Consider the following 23,915-nt stretch of genomic DNA (forward strand, 5'->3'; position numbering starts at 1 on the left):
CACAATAAAGACTGTACAATAGCAATCTTGGTTGTTTCAAGTTATACTTCTATTTCTGCCTGATAAGAAGCACTTGGCTTGTGTTGGGGTCTACAATCGTGAAGTTTGGTCAGGCAGTCTTTTGTCTACATGCTGATGTTTCTTGTGGTGAGTCCTGAGCGCCAGTAGGTGGTGTCATCTGCCTAGAGGTGGACTGACTCAGTGGCTTGTTCAGAAGGGGAATGTCTGCCGTATAGATGAAGTGTAGTAGGGGGAAGATGATTTGCCCTTGTACTACAAGTGCTTGAAGGGAAAAGAGATAAGATGTCTTGTCATTTAACTTAGCCTTGCATAGTCTGTCCTGTAGTTGTATTTTAATGAGTTTTACTGTCTTGAGGTGGAGGGTTGGGAGCAGAATCCTATCCTCAGAAGTATATATAGGAACCCATGTTTGATATGTGTTTGGGCATATCCGTTGTCAATCTTAGTAGTGGGTCATTCATTGAGTAATATTTCTGAAATTCGGACTGGAGAGGGGAGATTACTTGTCATTTGTTGGAGAATTTGGTTAGTCGTCCATTAATATTCAAACAAATGTCTTTCTGATGACGTCTGTTAGTGATATGGGGCAGTAGGTTTTTGGGTCTGTCTTGGTCTTGCTGAGGTTTGGGCTCATTATGGTCTTTGTTATTTTCCAGACTGTGGGAATCATGTTGTGCATCAGGATTAGTTGTAGAGCTTGGTCAGTAGAGGAGTTAGAGTTGACAGTGGCGTTTTCCTAAGGCATTCTGTTTGCATATCAGTTTCTCCTGGGACTGAATTTCTACCAGCGGTGATTACCTCTCGAACTTCCGTCTCTGTAATTTCTTTCGTCAGTTCATAATCATCTTCTGTGGGGGCTGTTTGCATGTTAGGTAGTGTGGGGACTTTGTTAGTCACGGTTTGTAAAAATTGTTCATCAAAGAGACTGTCCTGGGGAAGCTGTGGATGTCTACCAGTACATCTTCTAACGCTTTAGGCACTTCTGTGGAATCTGTGCTAGAGGTGCTGTCAATTGTCCAGCTTGTAGTATTTTTGAAAGTCCTGGAATCCAATTAGAAGTATTTTATCGTAATAAATACATGTTGAGAGGAGCAGTTCTCTTCCCCAGTCATTTCCCAGCCTTACAGGATATCCTAAGCGTATTGATTCCTTTATAAATTATATAATTATATATCATCCAAACACATGCTTAATACTTATTACAAATAACATATATTTAACTAGAAGAATATGAATTCACTTGGCCTCTCAATAACAGATGTCTTCTTATACTCTTCTCTATGTTGATTTCAGAAAATACATAAGTGGCACCAATTTTAAATGTCTTGTATCTTTATAAATAGCCAAATGAATATTCAATTAATTAACTGAGCTGTCATTCTAAGAATTATACATATGAGACATTGGGAAATACGACATGGTTATAGGTATTCATAATGTGTCTACATGTGGAAAAACCCTCGTCCTGATAAATTTGCATAATAGCTATAATAAAAATATGCTATGGTTTAAACCATATGCTAGAGGCGCAGTGAGTTTCTACAGCTGACTCTCTCAGCCATTGCCTCACGTTCTGGCTGTAGTTATTGCTCAAAGCATTTACTAGTCATTCATTTTGAAAGACTTATGTAATAATGTTCCTATAATTGTGCCGACTTAACTTCTCTAAATTTGGAAGTACAACTATGATTCAGATCAAAATGTGGTGATAAGTTCACTGCAAGTGGGATAAAGAATTACAGTAATTCATAATTTCTCATTGTTAGTCTGTGAAAAAGCACATTTAAGCAACCATCACAATTAATACTTCTAACTGTCTTGAAGAATACCAATTTTGTTTCAAACACTTACACCTGAAGTTCGTTTCTAAACAGTGTACATCACAGGCAAGTGTTTAAACAGCTTCTTTAACTTCACAAAAAATTATTCTAAAATAATTTTCGAAACAAATGCATATTTGTGAGTAGTGGTGCAGCTTTGCCTTACTAGTTTTCACTCCTAAATGTTTGTTTTTCTGTATCATTTGATATAAAAATTATACATGGTTGTTAGATAAAGCTCAAAGGCAATACGTCTCTCAAAAGTTCGAAAATGAAGCAAGTAATCACTTCGTAGATTTCTTGTATTTCGAAAAGCTTTTAAATAAAGCTAGATATTGGGATGAGCCTATTTTGCATAGAGGTGTGTTACGAATACTTACAGCAAAGTTTCCTCTGGACATAAGAGAAAAGCTATACCACTTTCCAGAGATGATCTTAGCAAGCACACTTCGTGTCCATATGGGAGTCTACTGATTTAATACATAAAGATTCTAAGGTAACTAACGATAATAGTAACGATGGTGTGGTGCAGTCCATTCACCACACCCATGGTTCTATCATCATGGCAAATCAAATGATTGTCATGTTAACTTTGAGATGCAGCTGCCAGCACCTCTGCTGTACAATACTTAATCAAGGTCCACCAAATTTTAAAAAAAGGAGAAGAGTAGATAATAGGCACCATCTAGAATATTTAGTAATGGAGCAGGTCGATGCCATCAAACTAGTAATAATCAGTCGAATTCCAGTTTGAGAATTTTGTTCTACAAACAGGATTTTTTGGGTAGCTTATACCATTTACACCCTGTATAATCCCTTATTGCATGCTGCTTGAAAATCACTGGCATGATAATCTATGACAGATACAGTGAAATAATCTGTGAATTTAAATGATGAGTGTGCAGCAGGAATGTATTAAAGACTCTGGAAGCTCAATAAAACTTTAAACTCAATTTCTGGTAACTTTTGTTTTTTCTAGTCTAATGTGCCTGTTCTATGAAACCATTTATCCCAGAACAATGCAATTCTAACAGTCAGTCTTCTTTGTATACATGCATTAAGTGGCATTATTTAGCTTTCTTTATTATAAAGCAATCTCTGATCTTTCTTATTTTAAAAATTTGCACACAAAATGGGACATTATTAAAACATCTTTCAAAATTAAAATTTTAATACACTAGTTTCAAAAAGTGTCAGATTGTTAGCAAACGGTGTAAATGCTAGCGAAACAATTTCAGTAGTCTACTGTTAATACTTCCTGAGAAAACGTACATTAAAAATGGTCAATTTAACGCAGTGGAGACATAAGATATCTTCTCCCCTTAACTACAAATAGTACTACTGCCAGAAACTTCTCCCAGTTCATGGCAAAAGGTGTTGCGAGGGCAGCTGTATGCCAACGAAGACTTCCTGCACGATCGACATTTGTTACTGTTCACCAGAGCTTTGTATCATCATAATTGTCTATTTTTACTCGATTATTTTTCTATCCACCCGTAAGGAGGTACAGTAGTTATCTTTACCTTTAATTCTGCATGCGAAGCGTATTGTAAGTTCTGATATACTTCCGTTTTATTGTTCAGTAAATCACGACAGAATATAGTTTATGAGTAAGCATTTAATTTGCATAGATTGAGAGATACTGGTTCTTTACTACCCCTCCCCACGGAAGGAACAGGTCCACACCGCGAAGAGCGTACGATGGAAGCTGAGGAACAAATTCTGGACCACGTCCACCAAGATCCCACTCAGAGTACTAGCAGCATCAAGGGAGTGTATCGCACACTGTCGTTCATCGCACTTTGAAAGAGGAGCGTCTGCAGCCTTGCCACATTCAGTGCTCAATGCATGCAAGAGTTGGAAGAGCAAGGTTTCCCTCTGCGACGAGAATTCTCAGAGTGGCTTTTGTTACAAAGTGCGCAGCATGATTTTGTAAATAAAATACTCGTCACGAATGAAGGCAATATAACCAGTTTCCCTAACATGCACATGTGGAGTATACACAAACCGCGCCAAATAGTAGCAGCACATTTTCAGCAACTCCTTTTGGGCGGGTATAATCGATTATTACAGTGTGGGCCTTACGTTTTACCTGCGCGATTGACCAGTAATAATTACCGAACCTTTCTTGAGGAAACATTGCTCTCAGCTTTATTAGAAAATATTCCGTTAGCCGTACATCATAGCAACGATGGTGGTCCACCTCGCATTGGTCACAAAGTACGAAGATTTTTTAATAGGCGATTTCGAGGACGATGGACGACGGGCGATGGATAGGACAGTTTGGTCCACGTCGATGGCCAGCATACTGTCCTGATTTAAATCCATTAGATTTTTACTTTTGGGGCCATTTCAAAGAACTTATTTATGGTCAGCAAAAAAATAATGTGGACAAACTTACGCTGATCTTAGATGCTGCCAATATCATAAAGACAAATGTGTATATGTGTGGACGAGCGAGACGAAACTGGGTTCATCGTAATGAAGTATGTGTTGAATCGAATGGTGGGCATTTTGAACAGTTATTGTAGCATAGGTGTAAAAAGAAACAAAGTAATATGGGTTTCATTTTCGTTACGGTACTGACGTCGAAATGAAAAATATCTGAATTTAATTTTCGTTATGATAGTGTTGTAAAAAGAGCAAACAGTTGATTGTAATTAACGCAAAACAGATTGCGTGGTAACTGGTTGATTTTTTACTAAGGGAAACACATTTTATTTGACGTTAGCTATTCTTTACTACTACGACCCTCGTTATGATGTTCTAAAAGAGAAAACGTCTGGCTGTACTTAACTAATTGTATATCTAAAACGAATTACACGTTCTCTACAACCCAGTGACTGCTTACATTGCTTGTTTCGGTAGTACATTGCTCTCGTTCGTCTGTTACCTTCCTCTGACCGCCGCGTCGATGTCAGTAATACACAAGCAAGGTCGTGTGCCATCAGCTGACAATATAAACAGATGTGCGTCTACAATCAAATCTACAAATATTTTTCTTATAGAAATACAAAAATAAAGAACGTGATACAACGATATTTCATTAGAGTTTTTTGTAAAGCACACCAAGAGGTACCGTCTGTATAATTTTGGCAGCTTATACTATTTACACCAAGTATTTCCGAATTTTTGTAGATGAGCTTGGTAAGTTCTTAATGGCGAACAAGATTTCTTCTACTGTCCAATACCACTGTCTAATAGTCTGTGTGCCATATACAAACCTAATATTGTTTTCATTATATTCACTGTTTTCTTTCTTCCATGTCCTCCAGACCTTTACTCGACAATTTTTGTGGCTGACCTCGGCATTTCTTTCCTCAGAAACAAAAAACACACTTGTAGCATTATTGTAGTGTATTGAACTGGGGACCTAGAAACAATGGAGGGGCTTCGTCCGAGCCATAGCCATCACCAGTACACAACCCCACAACAGACTACAGCAGTCCACTCACCCCACCACCGCCCCACACTGAACCCACAGTTATTGTTCGGTTCGACCCCAGTGGACCACCCTCACTGGGAACGTGTCACACCAGATGAGTGTAAATTCAAATGTTTGTGTGGTAGAGTAATGATGGTGTATGCGTATGTAGAGACAGTGTTTGCACAGCAATCGCCAACATAGTGAGGCAGAATAAGGGGAACCAGCCTGCATTCGCCGAGGCAGATGGAAAACCGCCTTAAAAACCATCCACAGGCTGACTGGCGCACCGGATCTCGAATCTAATCCGCAAGGCAGATTCGTGCCAGGGACTGGCACGCCTTCCCACCCCGAAAGCAGTGCGTTAGACTGCATGGATAACTGTGCAGGCTATAGCTAACAGTTGAAAGCTCAGATCACTAGAACAAATGTTCCCAGCCTTGTGAGTTCAAAGAATAGAGGTCACAGAGGAACGAGTGGGAGTGTCTCACTTTGCAAGCTACCATTTACATGGACATTTGAGAACTTTATATAACAGTTTTGTCAAAAATATTTTTATATTCGCACAAAGCATACTTCAAGCCACTGTAATCACCAACAAAAAGAAATTTCACATATTCATCATTTTCAAGGTCTCTACTGCCCTTAAGCAATTTTTACATGTTGATGGCACTGATGTTTAGTGTATAGAATAAGCAACAATTGCCACAGCATCAGTTTACTTCAGAAGAACTGATTATTAGGTACTGCCCTAGTTATATCTCACATGAAGTGAAACAGTTTTTTCATTGTTCTTCCACCGCATGTTATAAGTCATGTCGCTGAGTGAGAACACGAATACAAAACGAAAAACAGTATCTAAAAAGCTATACATATACGTTTATTTTGCTTTCATAAAAGAAAGAAAATACTGAAATGAGTATAAACTGTGCATACAGAAAATTTCAAAACATGTACTAAATGACACTTATCTAGAGCAATATGTTTCCTTAAACTGAATTTTCACAAGAGGAATACCTAAAAGACTCAACTCAACGTTTGTACTGCATTTTGCACGAACTTCAAATGGGTATGAATTGTGCTGCTCGGAGGAACACAACAGTAAGCGCCACCGCCGTGTATTTTGCAGTAGATGGCTAATGACACCACCTGTGGGATGCACAATGCAGTAAACTTACTAGTAGTTCCAAATTCACTCAATAGATGTCAGGGTGGAGCTTAATGGTAAGCGCCACTGTCCGTCTGTTGCAGAAACATAATGGTAAGTGACTGAGAGAATGGCGGCAAGTAAAAACATTTCCGAGATTATGGCAACAGTGAACATGGCAGAAGACGAGGAATATACTTCCAATGATACTAATATCTTCGAGAGGGATCCAGAATACATTCCTAACGACTCAGATGACTCAGAGGTATGTTATTTTGTAAATATACTGTCTTTAGTACGTTTCACGAACATAATGGTAAGTGCATGTACATACCATTATGTTCCTGAAGTACAATTGAAAATTACGTTCGCCGACAAGTACAAGATGTGTAAAGTCCAGATCAGTGGTGCGAGATCATCAAGAAGTCGGCTAAGAAGAATCCATTGCTTGTATATAACATGAAAAGAGACAATTTCTATCAAATACGACACTCTAAAGAAGCGTTTGTCTTCAGAAAGAAGACAGTTGATGGTCGAGATGTCAACCTAAGAAAAGTATGTAGGTGGAAGGTGACCTCCGGATATCCATCATCTTTATTCATCAAAGAGACATTTTGTCATGACATTTGGCATGAAATAAGCTTCAGGAAACGTGGAAGGCAAGGACCAGTTCCTACACTTCGACTTAAATACAATGGGCCAAGGCTTATTGAAAAGAAGAAAGTTGCTGACGTCCTGTCGCTCCTAAATTACATATCTCCTGTCCACCACGGATTTTTCCTGTCACTAAAGCCAAAGGTTTTGGATGAAAAAGACATTAGTAATGAGTGTGATGAATGATTTTGCAGTTTCAGTAAAGTGTCGAAGATTTACTGTAAAATTTAATATGTAATGTTCTATCACTATATGTTGTTAATGGTGTATGTTAATGTAATAATTTTTGTATATTTCATTTGTTTTACTCAGTTCTGAGTTTCATTTATGTCTGTTTAGTAGAAGATAGATGTTAGAATCACTAAAGAATAAAAGGACTGTTAAAAAAAATATTCAGATTTGCAGATCAATTGAAACTTTAGATGCGCTGTATCTCGAAACTGTGATTTTGGAGCTTACCATTTTGTTCCCCCGAGCAGCTCAATTTATTTTGCAATGATGTGTAATGCCTTTAACCTTGTAAATTGTTTAAGTCTGAATGCCCTATCAGTTTTCCTGTCAACTGCATCCAAAGGGCGAGAGGCAAATTTTTTTAAATATATTCATGAGCATATAACTAAATCCAGACTTTAACCTAAATTCATGATGTCTAGTGTTCTATTGCAAAATTTTATCAGTTCTCTAGCTCTCAAATCACTTGCATGAATGCCATGATGAAGATGTCATTCCAAGCCATACTGATTTATTGAACTGACTTAAAAAAATAGTGATCTATAATGAGATAACCTTTTCACCAAAAATACCATATGTTCAAATTGTTGGATGTGAGGTCCGCCAGTTACGCAAAACACCGTTTTTCTCAGTACCCAAACATGTTTCGGCATCACTATGCCATCATCAGTGGGTTTTCGTTTTCATTTATTCTGCAATGTGAACATTTTTGTTAAGTGATTATAAAATTATGTGCATTTTTAGTTCAAACTACAGATCGTTTCTTTTTGTAAATACCTTTATATTTGGTGTGAATGAATTATCTGGATAACTTGTGTGTTAATGACTACAGATAGCTTGTCATCTGCAACCAAACGATGTTGATGATAGCACAGCGGTGCTGGAACATGTTTGGGTACTGAGAAAAACGGTGTTTTGCATAACTGGCAGACCTCACACCCAACAATTTTAACTGCAAACACGGCCAATACAAGGAGCTGCAAATCAAAATGATGTAAATACTATATGTTCATTTTACAATGACTATGATTCTGTGTTATTGTATGTCAGCTGCTGAACCTCCTGAGTGGAGTAGGTGAAGCTGATAGGTGTCATGTATACTTTTTGTATCTGAATTTTCAATAACTGAATCGATTTTGAGTGAGCTGCGATGTTGTAAGCTGTATCACAGAAGTTAAGCTAACATATTTGAGCTGTGGAAGGGCGCAGGGGAGCAGACAATGTTTAGCTTTGGTAGAGAGAGAGTCGAAATTCAGTTGTGTTAGAGTAAGGCTGATAATGTTAAGCAGTGTTAGTTAGGAAGCTATGGCAATATTATGATATAAATTTAATGTCTTAGTTTATCACTTAGTTGAATCAACATGATTATGAAACTTAATCATAATACTTTTATTCACTATTGCTGTGCCATCGAACGAACTTGGTTATTGTACTGAAAGTTATTAAATTTGAGAGATAGGAAAGTGTATTGTTTGGATGTTGAAATGATCATTAAATTTAAAATTGCCTTGAGCAGTTTTTCTCAATACATGAAAGAACATAGTGTTGTCATTTTTTTGGATATTTCATTTTCTTACCAACCTTTCTCTTACAATTCTTTTTAATCGATTTTCCAACCAAGTGTGTTCGATTGGCAACTAACAGACAACCCATTGCACCTCTCAAGTGTATCTATGTAGCTACAATATCTGCAGTTTAAGCATAGCGGCGCACAAGACAGAGCAGTATTGCAAATGCGTTATCCAGATTTGCACAGAATAGAGGTAAGGAGAAAAGATTATGATTTTTTTATGTATTCAATCAGGGCGAACTTATGTTAGTCAGAGACAGTTTTTGTGATAAAATTTTGCAAAGCCAGTTACTCTACATTTCATGTCCAAGTTAATTATTCAGTCACTTTATACTGTTCAAAATTCTTGCAGTCAGGTTGCTAACTTTTATGGTATGAAATATTTCCCTTTTCATTTCGACAATTAATTACTATCACAGTGCAGCTTTGCCTTCACTTTAAGACAGTTGATGTATTATCACAGCTCAGACTTACAATCAGAGGTGTAGGCCAACTTCTGCAGGAGGAATTAGGACCAGAATACCAGGTCACAAAATTTTTCAAACCAAGTGCTAGTCTGTATCAGGTGACAGAGGATTTAGGTTCATTCTGTAAACGATTTACCAGGGAAGACACCGTTGTTATTGTGGGAGGGCCAGGGAACAGCATCGACAGAGATCATGGGTACAGTATAGAGTGTGACCTGGTAAAGATTGCGTCAGCATCAAGACACACCAATGTTGAATTTGTATCTGTCCTGAGACGCCATGACCGGCCTCATTTGAACTCTTCTGTTGGGAGAGTTAATTTGGAGTTGGAACGGCTGCTTGGGTCGGGTGCAGGGGCTCATATTGGTGTGGTTCCTGTTGATTCTCTCAGTAGGTTGGACTATACCAGGCACGGCCTACATCTCAACAGGAAAGGGAAGAGGAAACTGGCTGGGGTAATAGCAGGAAATTTAAGGGTGGGAGGCACTGCCATGAATGGTAAAATACCAGTGGTTACAGGTGTTGGAGCAGCACCTTTTTTAGGATAGGTAAGACAGAAAGATGTCAAGTTCTATGAGAGGTCAGGATCGAAACAAATCTTCAGTTTAGGAAAGAAATTAAACAGCACAATTCTAGCACATTCGATCACCAATCACAGCTGTCAATTATAAATTTTCACCAATCACCAGAAATTTTATCTCCACCAAGTTGTATCTCAGTCCTAGGTAATTGCATTGATGAATTAGTCATCCAACCCAGTTGACATAATCTGCCTCTCTGAACACCATGTGACCACTGGTATAGGAACTAGGCCTAAGCACAATGAGAAACTCAGACAGGAGAGTACTGCAAATGTTAGAATAAGGAAAGGTTCTCATAAAAGTATAATTAAAAATAATGTTAGTATATTTCATCAAAATATTGGGAGTTTAAAGAATAAAATTGATGAGCTTCTGGTTTGTTTAGAAGATTTAGAAGCTGAGGATGAAATAGATATACTATGCCTGTCTGCGCATCACATTGTTACTGATATGGATAAGGTAAATGTAAGTGGATATAAGCTCTCTGCACATGTAATGAGAGAAAATATGGAGAAAGGAGGAGTTGCCACATATGTCAAAAGTTATCATTGTGCAAAAAGTATAGAAACAAAAAACTTTTGTGTAGAGAAACATACAGAAGCATGTGCCTGTGAGCTTAAATTAAATAAAGGCACATTTATAATTGTAACTGTATATAGGTCCCCATCAGTAAATTTTCATCTATTTCTGAAAAATTTGGACTCCTTGTTGTGCTATCTGTCAGACAGGGGGGAAGCAAATTATTATTTGTGGGGACTTCAATGTAGATTCTCTGAAAGAGGGTAATAGGAAAAATGACCTTGAAGTATTACTCGGTTCGTTCAATTTGACACCAGTTATTGATTTTCCCACTAGGGTGGTGAAGGATAGCAGCTCACTGATAGATAACTTCTTTATAGACCAAGATCAGTTTAACCAGATAAATGCTCAGCCTGTTGAGAATGGTCTTTCTGATCATGGTGCACAGCTAGTTACAATATATGACATAGCTCCATTCAGCAATACTAAACAGTCCTCCAAAGTAGTACGTTCTGTCAACGATTTAACAATTGCAAATTTCAGGGAAAGCCTACAGCAGTTAGACTGGGATGAGGTGTGCCGTGAGCCTGATGCCAATTTAAAATACAATTTATTTCATGACATTTTTGTAAATGCATTTGAAAACTGCTTCCCCAAGAATATAGTTAAATATACTCGTAAGAAACCTTGTAACAAACCATGGCTTACTAAGGGTATAAAAAGATCTTGTAACCAGAAAAGGGAAATGTATCTGACAGCAAGAAAGAGTAGTAACCCAGAAACTATCAAACATTATAAAAACTACTGTGTTATATTAAGAAAAGTTATTAAAAAATCCAGAAGTATGTGTATCATGTCTGAAATAAGCAACTCTGATAATAAAATTAAAACAATTTGGAATATTATTAAAAGAGAAACAGGTCAACCAAGAGCACAGGAAGACAGTATTACCATCAAATTGAATGAAAACTTTACGAACAAAAAGTCAGAAGTTGAAAAAATTTTAATAATCATTTTCTAAATGTTGTGGATATAGTAGGATCCAGGTGTTCATTAGAAGATGCTAGGCTGTTAATGGAAGAGGCCATACCTATGCAATTTGATACAATTGAAATCTCACCCACTTCTCCCTCTGAAATTAGGAAAATAATAAATTTGCTTAAAAGCAAAAACTCACATGGAATTGATGGCATTTCCAGCAAAATACTAAAAGCTTTTTCTCAACAGATCAGTAAGATTCTCAGCCACCTGTGTAATAGCTCTCTGGAACAGGGCATTCTCCCTGATAGACTGAAATATGCTATTGTTATACCTTTGCATAAAAAGGGGGATAGATCTGATGTCAACAATTACTGTCCAATCTCCCTTCTAACAGTTTTATCCAAAATTTTTGAGAAAGTAATGTATTCAAGAGTAGCTTCACATATCTGTAAAAATGAAGTACTAACAACATGTCAGTTTGGTTTCCAGAAAGGTTTTTCAACAGAAAATGCCATATATGCTTTCACCAATCAAATTTTGAATGATCTGAATAACCGAACACCACCCATTGGGATTTTTTGTGATCTCTCAAAGGCTTTTGATTGTGTAAATCATGAAGTTCTGCTAGACAAGCTCACGTATTGCGGCATGAATGGGGCAGTGCACAAATGGTTTAATTCGTACCTAACTGGAAGAATGCAGAAAGTTGAAATAAGCAGTTCTCATAATATGCAAAGATCAGCACATTCCTCAAACTGGGGAACTATCAAGAATGGGGTTCCACAAGGGTCAGTCTTGGGTCCTTTGTTGTTCTTAATATATATTAATGACTTGCCATTCTATATTCATGAAGAGGCAAAGTGAGTTCTCTTTGCTGATGATACAAATATAGTAATCACACCTGACAAACAAGAATTAACTGATAAAATTGTCAATACTGTCTTTCAGAAAATTACTAAGTGGTTCCTTGTAAACAGACTCTCACTGAATTTTGATAAGACACAGTACATACAGTTCCGTACAGTGAATGGTATGACTCCATTAATAAATATAGACCTTAATCAGAAGCATATAGCTAAGGTAGAATATTCCAAATTTTTAGGTGTGTTCATTGATGAGAGATTAAATTGGAAGAAACACACTGGAAGGCAGGAGACAAGGTACTGGCAGAAGTAAAGCTGTGAGTACCGGGCGTGAGTCGTGCGTCGGTAGCTCAGTTGGTAAAGCACTTGCCCGCGAAAGGCAAAGGTCCCGAGTTCGATTCTCAGTCGGGCACACAGTTTTAATCTGCCAGGAAGTTTCAAACACATTGATGATCTGCTGAAACGTTTGAGTTCAGCTACTTACGCAATAAGGGTCATTGCAAATTTTGGTGATAAACATCTTAGTAAATTAGCTTACTACGCCTATTTTCACTAATTGCTTTCATATGGCATCATATTTTGGGGTAATTCATCACTGAGGAATATAGTATTTATTGCACAAAAGCGTGTAATCAGAATAATAGCTGGAGTCCACCCAAGATCATCCTGCAGACATTTATTTAAGGATCTAGGGATATTCACAGTAGCTTCTCAGTATATATACTCTCTTATGAAATTTGTTGTTAACAACCAAACCCAATTCAAAAGTAATAGCAGTGTTCATAACTACAATACTAGGAGAAAGGATGATCTTCACTATTCAAGAGTAAATCTAACTTTGGCACAGAAAGGGGTGAATTATACTGCCACTAAAGTCTTTGGACACTTACCATATAGTATCAAAAGTCTGACAGATAACCAACAAGTATTTAAGAAGAAATTAAAAGAATTTCTGAATGACAATTCCTTCCACTCCATAGAGGAATTTTTAGATATAAATTAAGAAAAAAAAAACAAAAAATATTAAAAAAATTAAAAAAAGACAAAAAAAGTTGTTATATTAACTTAAGTATGTTGTTAAATTAACTTAATTATGTCATGTATTGGAAAATTTGACTCGCTCCACATCATTACGAAATATCGTATTCATGATCCATGGAACTAGTATTAATCTAATCTAATCTAATCTATACTTCAGTCCATATTTTTATTTATTTAAAGATAACTTTCAAAGTGAAGTTGAATACATCGAAGTACTAAAATACACACTGTCTGTACCATGCAAAAGGCTTGTGCAGCAAAACATTTGATTTCAAGCAGCCACACTGACTGAACTTGATGTTTCGATATCACAGGTATATCTCTGAAATCAATTTCAGCTTTGTATACAGTATGTCTCTGAAAGAGGTTTTCGATCTTATCTAAAAAAATAATGGTACTGAAATTCCTTCTTCTTCTCCTTCAGTCATCAGTAATGTGTGGTTGTACCATTCCTGTAACTTGTAATTAATGTTAAGTAATACTGGTGTTTCAGTTATTTCCTCTTGATTTGATTGCAAGTTCAAAACACCAAATTCCGACATTAATGGAATTTACTTTGTGTAAATTTGGCTTGTAACTTAGTTGGAAGTAGTCAATTCAGTGATGCAATAATTGCAAGCTGTTAGTACGCTATGTTTTTAACGAATTCTGATCTGATTATCATGCAAAACCAACTTTTCACATTAACAAATAACAATAACATGGTTACTGTCACCGTACTTACTACTTTACAACAATGACTTCATGCCCTGGTGAAAACTATTACATGAGAATGCAATAACAAAAGTTTCAGTCCTTCCTTCAATAATATTTCTATTCTCATGAACAAAATTTAAAATTCCATACTAGGGAAGAAAATTCCATACTATGGAAGAAAGAATGATACATTATTAGTCAACAAATAGTCTATGAGATACCCAATGTTACCATACCCTACCATCAACAACATCAAATGCACTATAACATGCCTGAGTATATCACTTGCAACAGTAAGCCACCCAACTACCAGCAAAATTTATATGCTCCATCACAGAATAAAATAGTGGTTTGATAGACTCCATAATGAGGACACCATGGTGTTCTAATACATGATGCAGACACACTGAGAAAACCAAGAAGTGTTTTCCCCAAGAATTTTATAATAGAGGTCAAGAAAGATTCATTTAGAAAATTTCAAATAGATGTAAGGAATTAACAGATAATAGCATGTTCCTCTTCGTGGAGGAAGAGACTTTTAAACTTAACATCAAAACCGACGAATCTATGAACTACATTCAGAAATAAAGCTGCATAAGGATGGAAAATCTATACATTCTGTTGCAAATATCAGCTGTTGCCCAAACTATGAAATACATAAAGAACTGAATGCCAGATTGAAGGCAGCATATAAATATCGCTAAAATTGTAACATTAAGAACAGTTACAAATTGTCTGCAGAAATTAAGTTTATAATAACAACTGAGGGCATGTCACTTGCATCATTGGATATCACCAGTTTACAAAGAAATATTTATATGAAAGACATGAAAATCTCATCAAAAACTCGTTCCTCACATGCAAAAAAGTAGCACTAGGAGAAGTGGCTGAATTAATGGAAATGTCAGAACTAGTTTTATCATTCAATTACTTCACATCCAGTCAGAAAATTTATCACCAGATCGATAGGTTGACAATGTGTAATAGTTTAGCTGAACATTTGCGGATATTTTTATAAATTATTTGGGAAACAAATTCTTTGACCAAAATTCTGATGTTACAGAGAAAGTCATAAAATAAGAGTGTGCAGATAATTCTGCTTGCTTTTGTACAAAGGAGACAAAAGTAACAACGAAAGCATAGCACCTAAAATACATTCTTAGCAACCCAAGATTAAATTCACTATGGACTTTGTGGAAGATAACTGCATAAACTATGTGAATGTAATACTAATAAGGAACAACAGAAAACATGAATTTACCATATTCAGGATATATACATGTACAGATGTTGTTCTTAATGAATGCCCATGCCACCCCAACAATAAAAGTGGGCATATTTTTTTGCAATGAAGTGTAATTTATTAAGATTGCTGCTCTGCCAGAAGGAAGTAAAAAAAGAACTGTGGCCTTGGCGAGTAGATACAGGAGCAGGAATGCGGTGAAATTTATAATAAGATAAAGAAAAATCAGTTAAAATGAATAAATGGACGTCATGTCACAACTAAGAATAACAACAGAAGATATATCGGTATGACTTGCACCATATTGTATTGTATGGAACTGGGGACCTAGAAACGATGGAGAGGCCTGTTCCCACCATAGTCCTCAGTGGTTCACAACCCCAGAACAGGCTACAGCAGTCCACTCACCCCACTGCCACCCCACACCAAACCCACTGTCACTGTGCGCTTCAGCCCCCAGTGGACCCCTGGGAACATCTCACACCAGACGAGTGTCACCCCAATCTTTGCGTGATAGAGTAACTATGGTGTAAGTGTACGTGGAGAAAGTGTTTGAAAAACTATCGCAGACATAGTGGAACTGAGGCGAAGTAAAGGAAACCAGCCCACATTCGCCAAGGCAGATGGAAAACCGCCATAAAAACCATCCACAGAGTGGCCGGCACACTGGACCTCAACACTAATCAGCTGGGCGGATCCGTGTCATTGACCGGCTAACCGGGCAGGCTTAGGTATGACTTACTATGGAAATACTTCCAACAAAATCAAGTTATATTTTCGTAAAGCTAATTTTAAATTGGTTTTTCTTTAAATAACATGTTAAAATTCAGGCTCCTCCATAAAATCTATAATAACAGCAACAAATTTCAGTGTTCATATGTGTATAGAATCAAATGCAATGACTACAGTAAACATTACATAGGGTAAATGGAGAGGAACGTTGAAACTAGATTCAGGGAGCATACATACTCTCAGAACAAAGCAGAATTTGGGGCACATATGAAAACATTAAAGCACTCAGTCGCAAACATTGATCTAAATTTTGACATCCTACACAGAGCTCAAAATGAGCACTTCCTTAATTTCTTGGAGAAACTCATCAAAAGCAAGTTATGAATCTAATTCTGGATGAGAAAGATCAAATTCAGTAACAATTCCCAGTTTAACATTTATGATGATTTACTAATGTATGATTGTTGCATGTGGATCTCCAAGGGACAGGTAAGAGAGAGTGTGTGGTAGGACAGCTGGAACATGTGTGCTGCACCTGATATTGGTGGAGGGGCCCTCTGGCAGGGCCCTCTGCCTGCAAATGTGGTCAGCACAACACCATGTGAGAAAGCAACAAATTACAAAAAAATTGCAATGTCCAAATGTCTTTTAACTTTGACAGACCGCAAATTTTAGTTAAGTATCACCAATAACAGCATTCACACTAAACAAACAATAATTATTACTGGATAGTGTCAGGTATATATGTTTATTCAATAATGGCAAATACGCTGGATACCATATACATCTACATCTACATTTATACTCCGCAAGCCACCCAACGGTGTGTGGCGGAGGGCACTTTACGTGCCACTGTCATTACCTCCCTTTCCTGTTCCAGTCGCGTATGGTTCGCGGGAAAAACGACTGTCTGAAAGCCTCCGTGCGCGCTCTAATCTCTCTAATTTTACATTCGTGATCTCCTCGGGAGGTATAAGTAGGGGGAAGCAATATATTCGATACCTCATCCAGAAACGCACCCTCTCGAAACCTGGCGAACAAGCTACACCGCGATGCAGAGTGCCTCTCTTGCAGAGTCTGCCACTTGAGTTTGTTAAACATCTCCGTAACGCTATCATGGTTACCAAATAATCCTGTGACGAAACGCGCCGCTCTTCTTTGGATTTTCTCTATCTCCTCCGTCAACCCGATCTGGTACGGATCCCACACTGATGAGCAATACTCAAGTATAGGTCGAACAAGTGTTTTGTAAGCCACCTCCTTTGTTGATGGACTACATTTTCTAAGGACTCTCCCAATGAATCTCAACCTGGTACCCGACTTACCAACAATTGATTTTATATGATCATTCCACTTCAAATCATTCCGCACGTATACTCCCAGATATTTTACAGAAGTAACTGCTACCAGTGTTTGTTCCACTATCATATAATCATACAATAAAGGATCCTTCTTTCTATGTATTCGCAATACATTACATTTGTCTATGTTAAGGGTCAGTTGCCACTCCCTGCACCAAGTGCCTATCCACTGCAGATCTTCCTGCATTTCGCTACAATTTTCTAATGCTGCAACTTCTCTGTATACTACAGCATCATCCGCGAAAAGCCGCATGGAACTTCCGACACTATCTACTAGGTCATTTATATATATTGTGGAAAGCAATGGTCCCATAACACTCCCCTTTGGCACGCCAGAGGTTACTTTAACGCCTGTAGACGTCTCTCCATTGATAACAATATGCTGTGTTCTGTTTGCTAAAAACTCTTCAATCCAGCCACACAGCTGGTCTGATATTCCGTAGGCTCTTACTTTGTTTATCAGGCGACAGTGCGGAACTGTTGACAGTAGCCTTGTGGGCTGTATTAATAACTGAACTGGCTGAACCTGTTCTTCTGTGTCTCCCAGCCATTCATACTCTAAGAGTTTACTTGTTAAACAAACCACTATTTTATCCTGTGATGTTGCTTGTAAATTTTGCTGGTAATTGGACAGGCTACTCTTGTAACCAATACAATCAGGTATTTTTTGGTACATTTGATGTTTGATGATGGCATGATATGATAACATCATTTATTTTCCTACATACTTCCTGATTAGTTATTTTTCTGTTGTCTACAGATCTGGAGCTCTTTATGTTGAACACAAACTGGTCATTTTAAAAAATTAATGCAAACATGTCAGGCAATAAAAAGATCTGACTTGGGAAATTATTTGAAGTTTAATATGATCCAGGTTTTTTGTGTTGAAATGTTTCTTGCTCTCTGTTACTTCCACTCACCGGGTTTCCAGGAAAATATAAATCTCATCTCTTGTGATGCATTCAGTGCATCATGTTTCAGTACCAAGTCATTGAAACAGTGTTTCTTAGAAAAGACTGAAAGGTCGTGCTGTGGATATTTTATTTTCTCACTATAATCATTCTCTGATGGATAAGCATTTCTTTCTTGGCATGTTAAATTATGATCATGGTTAAGCTGTTTTACAAACAAACTACACAAATATATGTACCCTTAGTTTTCAAGTGATATGTCTCTTCTCAAATTGTTGTTGTAATCTTATAGTTCTCCGATTTCTGAACCTGTGTATTTTTGCCTTCATTCATCATGTTTTTCAATAAGGAGAAGAACCTTGCTCATTGATCACATTACAAAGAATTGACAGTAAGTCAATGAAAACAATTCACTGTTTAGCTATAGTTGCACATCATGGGCTAGACACAAGTTGGAGCTAAAGTTACATATCAGAGGCTAGATACTAGATACTCTATCTTAGATACCATGTTCACAGAGCTAGTTTTATAATAATGCCTCTCAGAAATCTACAAAGAACAATACTGAGCTATCCTGATGGTTTTAGTTTGTGCTTAGTGGTTTCTCGAAACTGGATTTTTACCTTCATAGAGTTGACCAGCCAAAATTGTTCACAGTTGACAATAAATGCCCTAGTTTTTCTAACTACACAACACTAATAACAATGCTCCCCTTTGTAGTGGCAGTCTTCGGCCTATAACCTAACTATTGTATTTCCTTGCCGCACTTCTCGAATTACGCAACTTTCGCTGAGGAACACCATAAACAGTTTTTACTTATTTGTTTATTTATTACTTACCCATGAACTCTAGTATAATCAGGTAACCAGTAGGATAATTATACATAGTTTGAAACCAGCCATCGTTAGCACCACTATTCTGTTAGATGATAATATTGCTGCTAATAAAGGCACAGCAAAGAAAACTGCAAAAGCTGCAATAACTACTCAAAAACGACTAGCGAAATGATTAAGGATATGAATAAAAATAAATATTGTTATTATGTGATAGTCGTGGGCATGGATATGCATTATCTTAAATGATGTAGCTCCTAATAAGCAGTAGTAAAATCAAATGCATCATTTGAGAATGTTGTCAGGGAAACAGTTTAACTCTTCAGAGACTTGACTTTGAGTCACAAGAGGCGTACAAGCATAGTGTAAGCAGTCTCTTCAGTAGAGCTATTGCATTTTCTAAGTGTTCTGGCAATAAATCACAGTCTTTTGTTAGCTTTCCTCACAACATTATTGTGTGATCATTCTAGTTTAAGATATTCATAATTGTGATCCGTAAGTATTTAGTTGAATTTTCAGGTTTTAGATTTCTGTGATTCACTATGTAACCAAAATTTAGGGAATTCCTTTTATTGCTCATGTGGATGACTTGACACTTCATCTTTAGTATAAATTGCCAGTTTTCTTCTCCAATAAAACAAGAAAGTGGACAGTGTTTCACACCAGGCCAGATTTGATCTTACATTGACAGTTTCTTGGTTTTAGACTCAAAGAAACTTCTTTTGGATTCAAATTAAATCAGCAGTATCCAAATGACTGGATCTCCATAGACACCAGTACTGATGACCTCAGCCGTTTGGTCCCATAAGACCTTACCACAAATTTCATATTTTTCCATGGTCACCATAGGTCCTCCAGTTGACTGGCTCAATAAAATAAGCGAGTTTGAAGTGACATTTTACAGTTTTAATGGGTGACATGTTGTTGAATGTGCAATAACGTAAAAAAACCCAAAATGCATCTTTATCTAAGGCCAAGAACTTTCATTATAGTAAGACATCTGAACACAGAAGCTAAAACAGATAACATAAAAAAACTTGCCACAAAAGAAAATCTTCAGTGGGTTTCTGAGTCATCTTCCTGAGCTACAGTTAGTGTTTGTGAATGTTCTAGCTCTTAATATTAAGCCTTTGAAGGTGGTTATTATTAGGATATAAAGATCCTTATTTATTATAGTTTTAGGTTTAATCATGCTTAATAATATGCACCACCACTTAAAAACATACAGTTAATGAGGCTGGTGTTAAAACTCTCATAGACTGCAGTACAACAATGTTCCGAGGCCCACGAGCGTGGGCCCTGAACAATATTGTCACTGTCGTCATATGCGTTGACCAATAGCAGGGCGACCCCTGGTAATGGGGTACCTCATTATTTCTAATTTCACTGAGATTCTGTGTTAAATGTTGTAGCAGTGACTGTACTTCAGATAAACTTCTTGCAATTCCTCTTGAGTTGAAATTATCATGGAAGAGACTTAGCGATTATATCTGTACACAGTTAATGTGTGTTACATATTTGTTAGGGAAAATGAGGGTTTGTGATAGTGATAAGCTATTGCTCAACGGATACTATGCCTTTTTCCACATCCACCTTGCGTATGCCAGTTTCTTGTAGAGGAATCCTCCTGGAGCACGAAAGTTCTCATTTGCCAAAAGAAGGCGGTCAGATGCATCTGTGGAATAGAAATAATGAGCTTCACCTACATCTACATCTAGGCCTACATCGATACTCCGCAAGCCAACATACAGTGCATGGTGAAGGGTACCCTGTACCACTACTAGTCATTTCCTTTCCTGTTCCGCTCACAAACAGAGAGAGGGAGAAACGACTATCTATATACCTGCAAATGAGCCCTAATTTCTCGTATATCATCTTCATCATCCTTACGTGCAATTATGTTGGTGGCAGTTGAATCGCTTGGCTGCAGCTTCAAGTGCCGATTCTCTAAATTTTCTCAGTAATGTTTCTCGAAAAGAACGTCACCTTCCCTCCAGGGATTCCCATTTGAGATCTCGAATCATCTCCATAACACTTATGTGTTGTTCGATCCCACTAGAAAGAAATCTAGCAGCCCACCTCTGAAATGCTTTGATGTCTTCCTTCAATTCGACCTGCTACAGATCCCAAAAACTCGAGCAGTACTCACGAATAGGTTGTACCAGCGTCCTATATGCGGTCTCCTTTCCTAAAATTCTCCCAATAGACCAAAGTTGACTATTCGCCTTCTCTACCACAGTTGTCACATGCTCGTTCCATTTCATATTGCTTTGCCACGTTACATCCAGATATTTAAACAACTCGACTGTGTCAACCAGGACACTAGTAACACTGTATTCAAACAATACAATATTCCAAAAATCTGAAAATATTAGTGGTTGCATGTTCCTTTGTACTAAAGATCAACATAGATCAACACCACAGTCACTAGACTTAACAAAACTCAACATAATTATAAACATAAGGAGGTAAAACTATTTCACATGTTGCCAATATAGGCACACAATGTACCACTGAGTATGTTTGAAAAAACCACACAGAACAGCTTAGAGTAAAAGCATTTTATACAACAGAAGTACTCAAAATGTGCCTTAAAGATGATATATAAGTATAATACAGATTGAATTTGGATATATGAATATGCTGAACGTATTATATGCAGTATGCTGGACGATTTTGTATCTTGACAGCAAAATTATCGGAAAAAACTTTCGTAAAATATATGCCATTTTATATGTAATTGTGTATGTACACAAAAGACAACATCGGTTGCATTTTTAGTTCTTAAGGTGGATAATAAATAAACAAATAAAAATAGTTGATAAGTTTCAGCCGAAAGTATTGAGTACGTCTTCTCTTGCCACACAGCTCGATATGAATTCCCAATAGAGACAAATATATTAACGAACTCAATTGTTCCTGAATGCTCTAGAGAAACAGTCCTCTCTAAATGTTCTGGTCTTATTGCTTTTGAAGGTATTTTTCATGTGTCAGTATTAAACTCCCAAGTATCTTCTTTTAGCTACATCTAAAAATATTCGAAAGTGACTTAAATTGCAGACGTTCTTGTATGGGACTACGGATGTAAGTACTTATCTAACGAAAAGTACAGAACAGTTGAAATAATTTCCCAATTCTACATTCTGTGGTTGGAGCCATGTTGCCCTCAATAGAGAAATTTATTTTGGTAATGTTGACTACAGTTGACTTGCTTTTGTTCCACTAATAGAGGAGGCCGGTAGATTTGAGTTTGGGATGTAAATGTTGTATGTGTTGTTTTTGATATTTGTGATGTTTTGAATATCATCGTGAGTTGTCAGAAACCGATGTTTATTTGTGTTGTACACGGTGCCGTCTATAGAACTGTTTAAAATGACTCAAGAAGATCCAACTTTAGAACGTCATTTCAGAGGCCACCGCGGCGGAGTTACCGCGCTGTCATTTAATCCTAATAGTAAACAGATTGTTTCGAGTAGTCTCGATTCATATTTAATGCTATGGAGTTTTTCAGACGGTGTGAGAGCTTTCAGGTATGTAAATACATTCCAAATGCTTATAACAATTTTTGAAACTGTTATGTAGATTTGTGTACTAACTGTTTAATTTATATATTCAGGTTTATTGCCCACAAAAATGCAGTGACAGACGTCAAATTTTCTCCCACTGCGCGTTTGATGGCATCTGTCTCCCGTGATAGGACAGTACGTTTGTGGGTCCCGTCCCTGCAGGGAGAAACAGCTGCTATTCAAGCACATTCAGGTGTAGTGCGTTCTGTCGATTTCTCACCTGAGGGAGGAAAATTTCTTACAGCTTCTGATGATAAAAGTGCTAAACTATGGGCGGTTCCGAGGAGAAAGTTTATTACAAGCTTCACTGGCCATACACACTGGGTGCGCTGCGCAAGATTTTCTCCGGATGGAAAAACTGTAGCGACATGCTCGGATGATAAGACGGCGAGGTTGTTTGATATTGACAGCGGACAGAATATTAAGGTGTTTCCTGAGCTGGGTGGTAAGGCGTATACAGTTTTTTTTCTTTTCATTTATTTAACAGTCAAGTGTAATATTTCTGATTGATCAATCTGACCACATAACTTGTATCGTGCAGTCATCGTGTTCTTACTTTCGTAGAGTGGCACTGTGCGTTAAATGTTAAATATGTGTTGACTAGAGATAATTGTAACACATTAGTGCACTCTTAAGTCTCGTTTTATATGTTCCTGCGTGCTTTTTTATCAGGGTGGCAGATCGGCCAAATATTTTGTCACCCTATATGTTTTACATTTTTTTAAAATCGTTTCGGTAACAGAATTTTCACATATTGGGGTAAAGATTGAATCATCATCATTTTTGTTGCAATTTCCTCTCTTGTGAGTATGTTGATTATTAGGAAGTTAAACTGAGTGGTATCGTTCATAAAAGTGCAGTTCAATGTCTGTTAGACAGTAGTAGTATCCTGACATCTCGTAGCTGATAGGGTAATCTGTAACACGTCTTTCTACAAACACCATCAATCCACATTTCAGTTTTTGTGGATTTGAGTTCATAAACATCAGCTACGTATTTACAATACCAGTAACACCATGTGCATAGCTTTACCCCTACGTAACAAGGTTGTTGTTAGAATTGTAACATCTGACTTGTACTACAATCCCAGAGATGAAAATTTGTTTTTGTTGCTTTCTGAATTTTTACGGGATGCCAAAATAATGAATTACAGCTGCATTGTCATATGTTTTCTTACTTCTTGAGGTGTTATGAGCTGTGAGCTTATGACGCGGCAACTGGCTAAGTTGTGAACACACAAGATTAGATTTTGGT

The 23,915-nt window shown here is 37.2% G+C and overlaps 1 protein-coding gene across 1 annotated transcript in view; it reads left to right on the top strand.

Moving 5' to 3' along the window:
• Nucleotides 1–22,325: 22,325 nt before the first annotated feature.
• Nucleotides 22,326–23,915, top strand: part of LOC124776921 (POC1 centriolar protein homolog A-like) — a 138,375-nt gene continuing 136,785 nt past the window's right edge. The window contains exons 1-2 of the mRNA XM_047252135.1: nt 22,326–22,625; nt 22,712–23,106. Of these exons, the coding sequence (XP_047108091.1) occupies nt 22,468–22,625; nt 22,712–23,106 (553 nt within the window). The 5' untranslated portion in view covers nt 22,326–22,467. The remainder of the gene's footprint in view (nt 22,626–22,711; nt 23,107–23,915) is intronic.

This window comes from Schistocerca piceifrons, chromosome 2 (genome assembly GCF_021461385.2).
Source record: "Schistocerca piceifrons isolate TAMUIC-IGC-003096 chromosome 2, iqSchPice1.1, whole genome shotgun sequence".
Taxonomy (NCBI): domain Eukaryota; kingdom Metazoa; phylum Arthropoda; class Insecta; order Orthoptera; family Acrididae; genus Schistocerca; species Schistocerca piceifrons.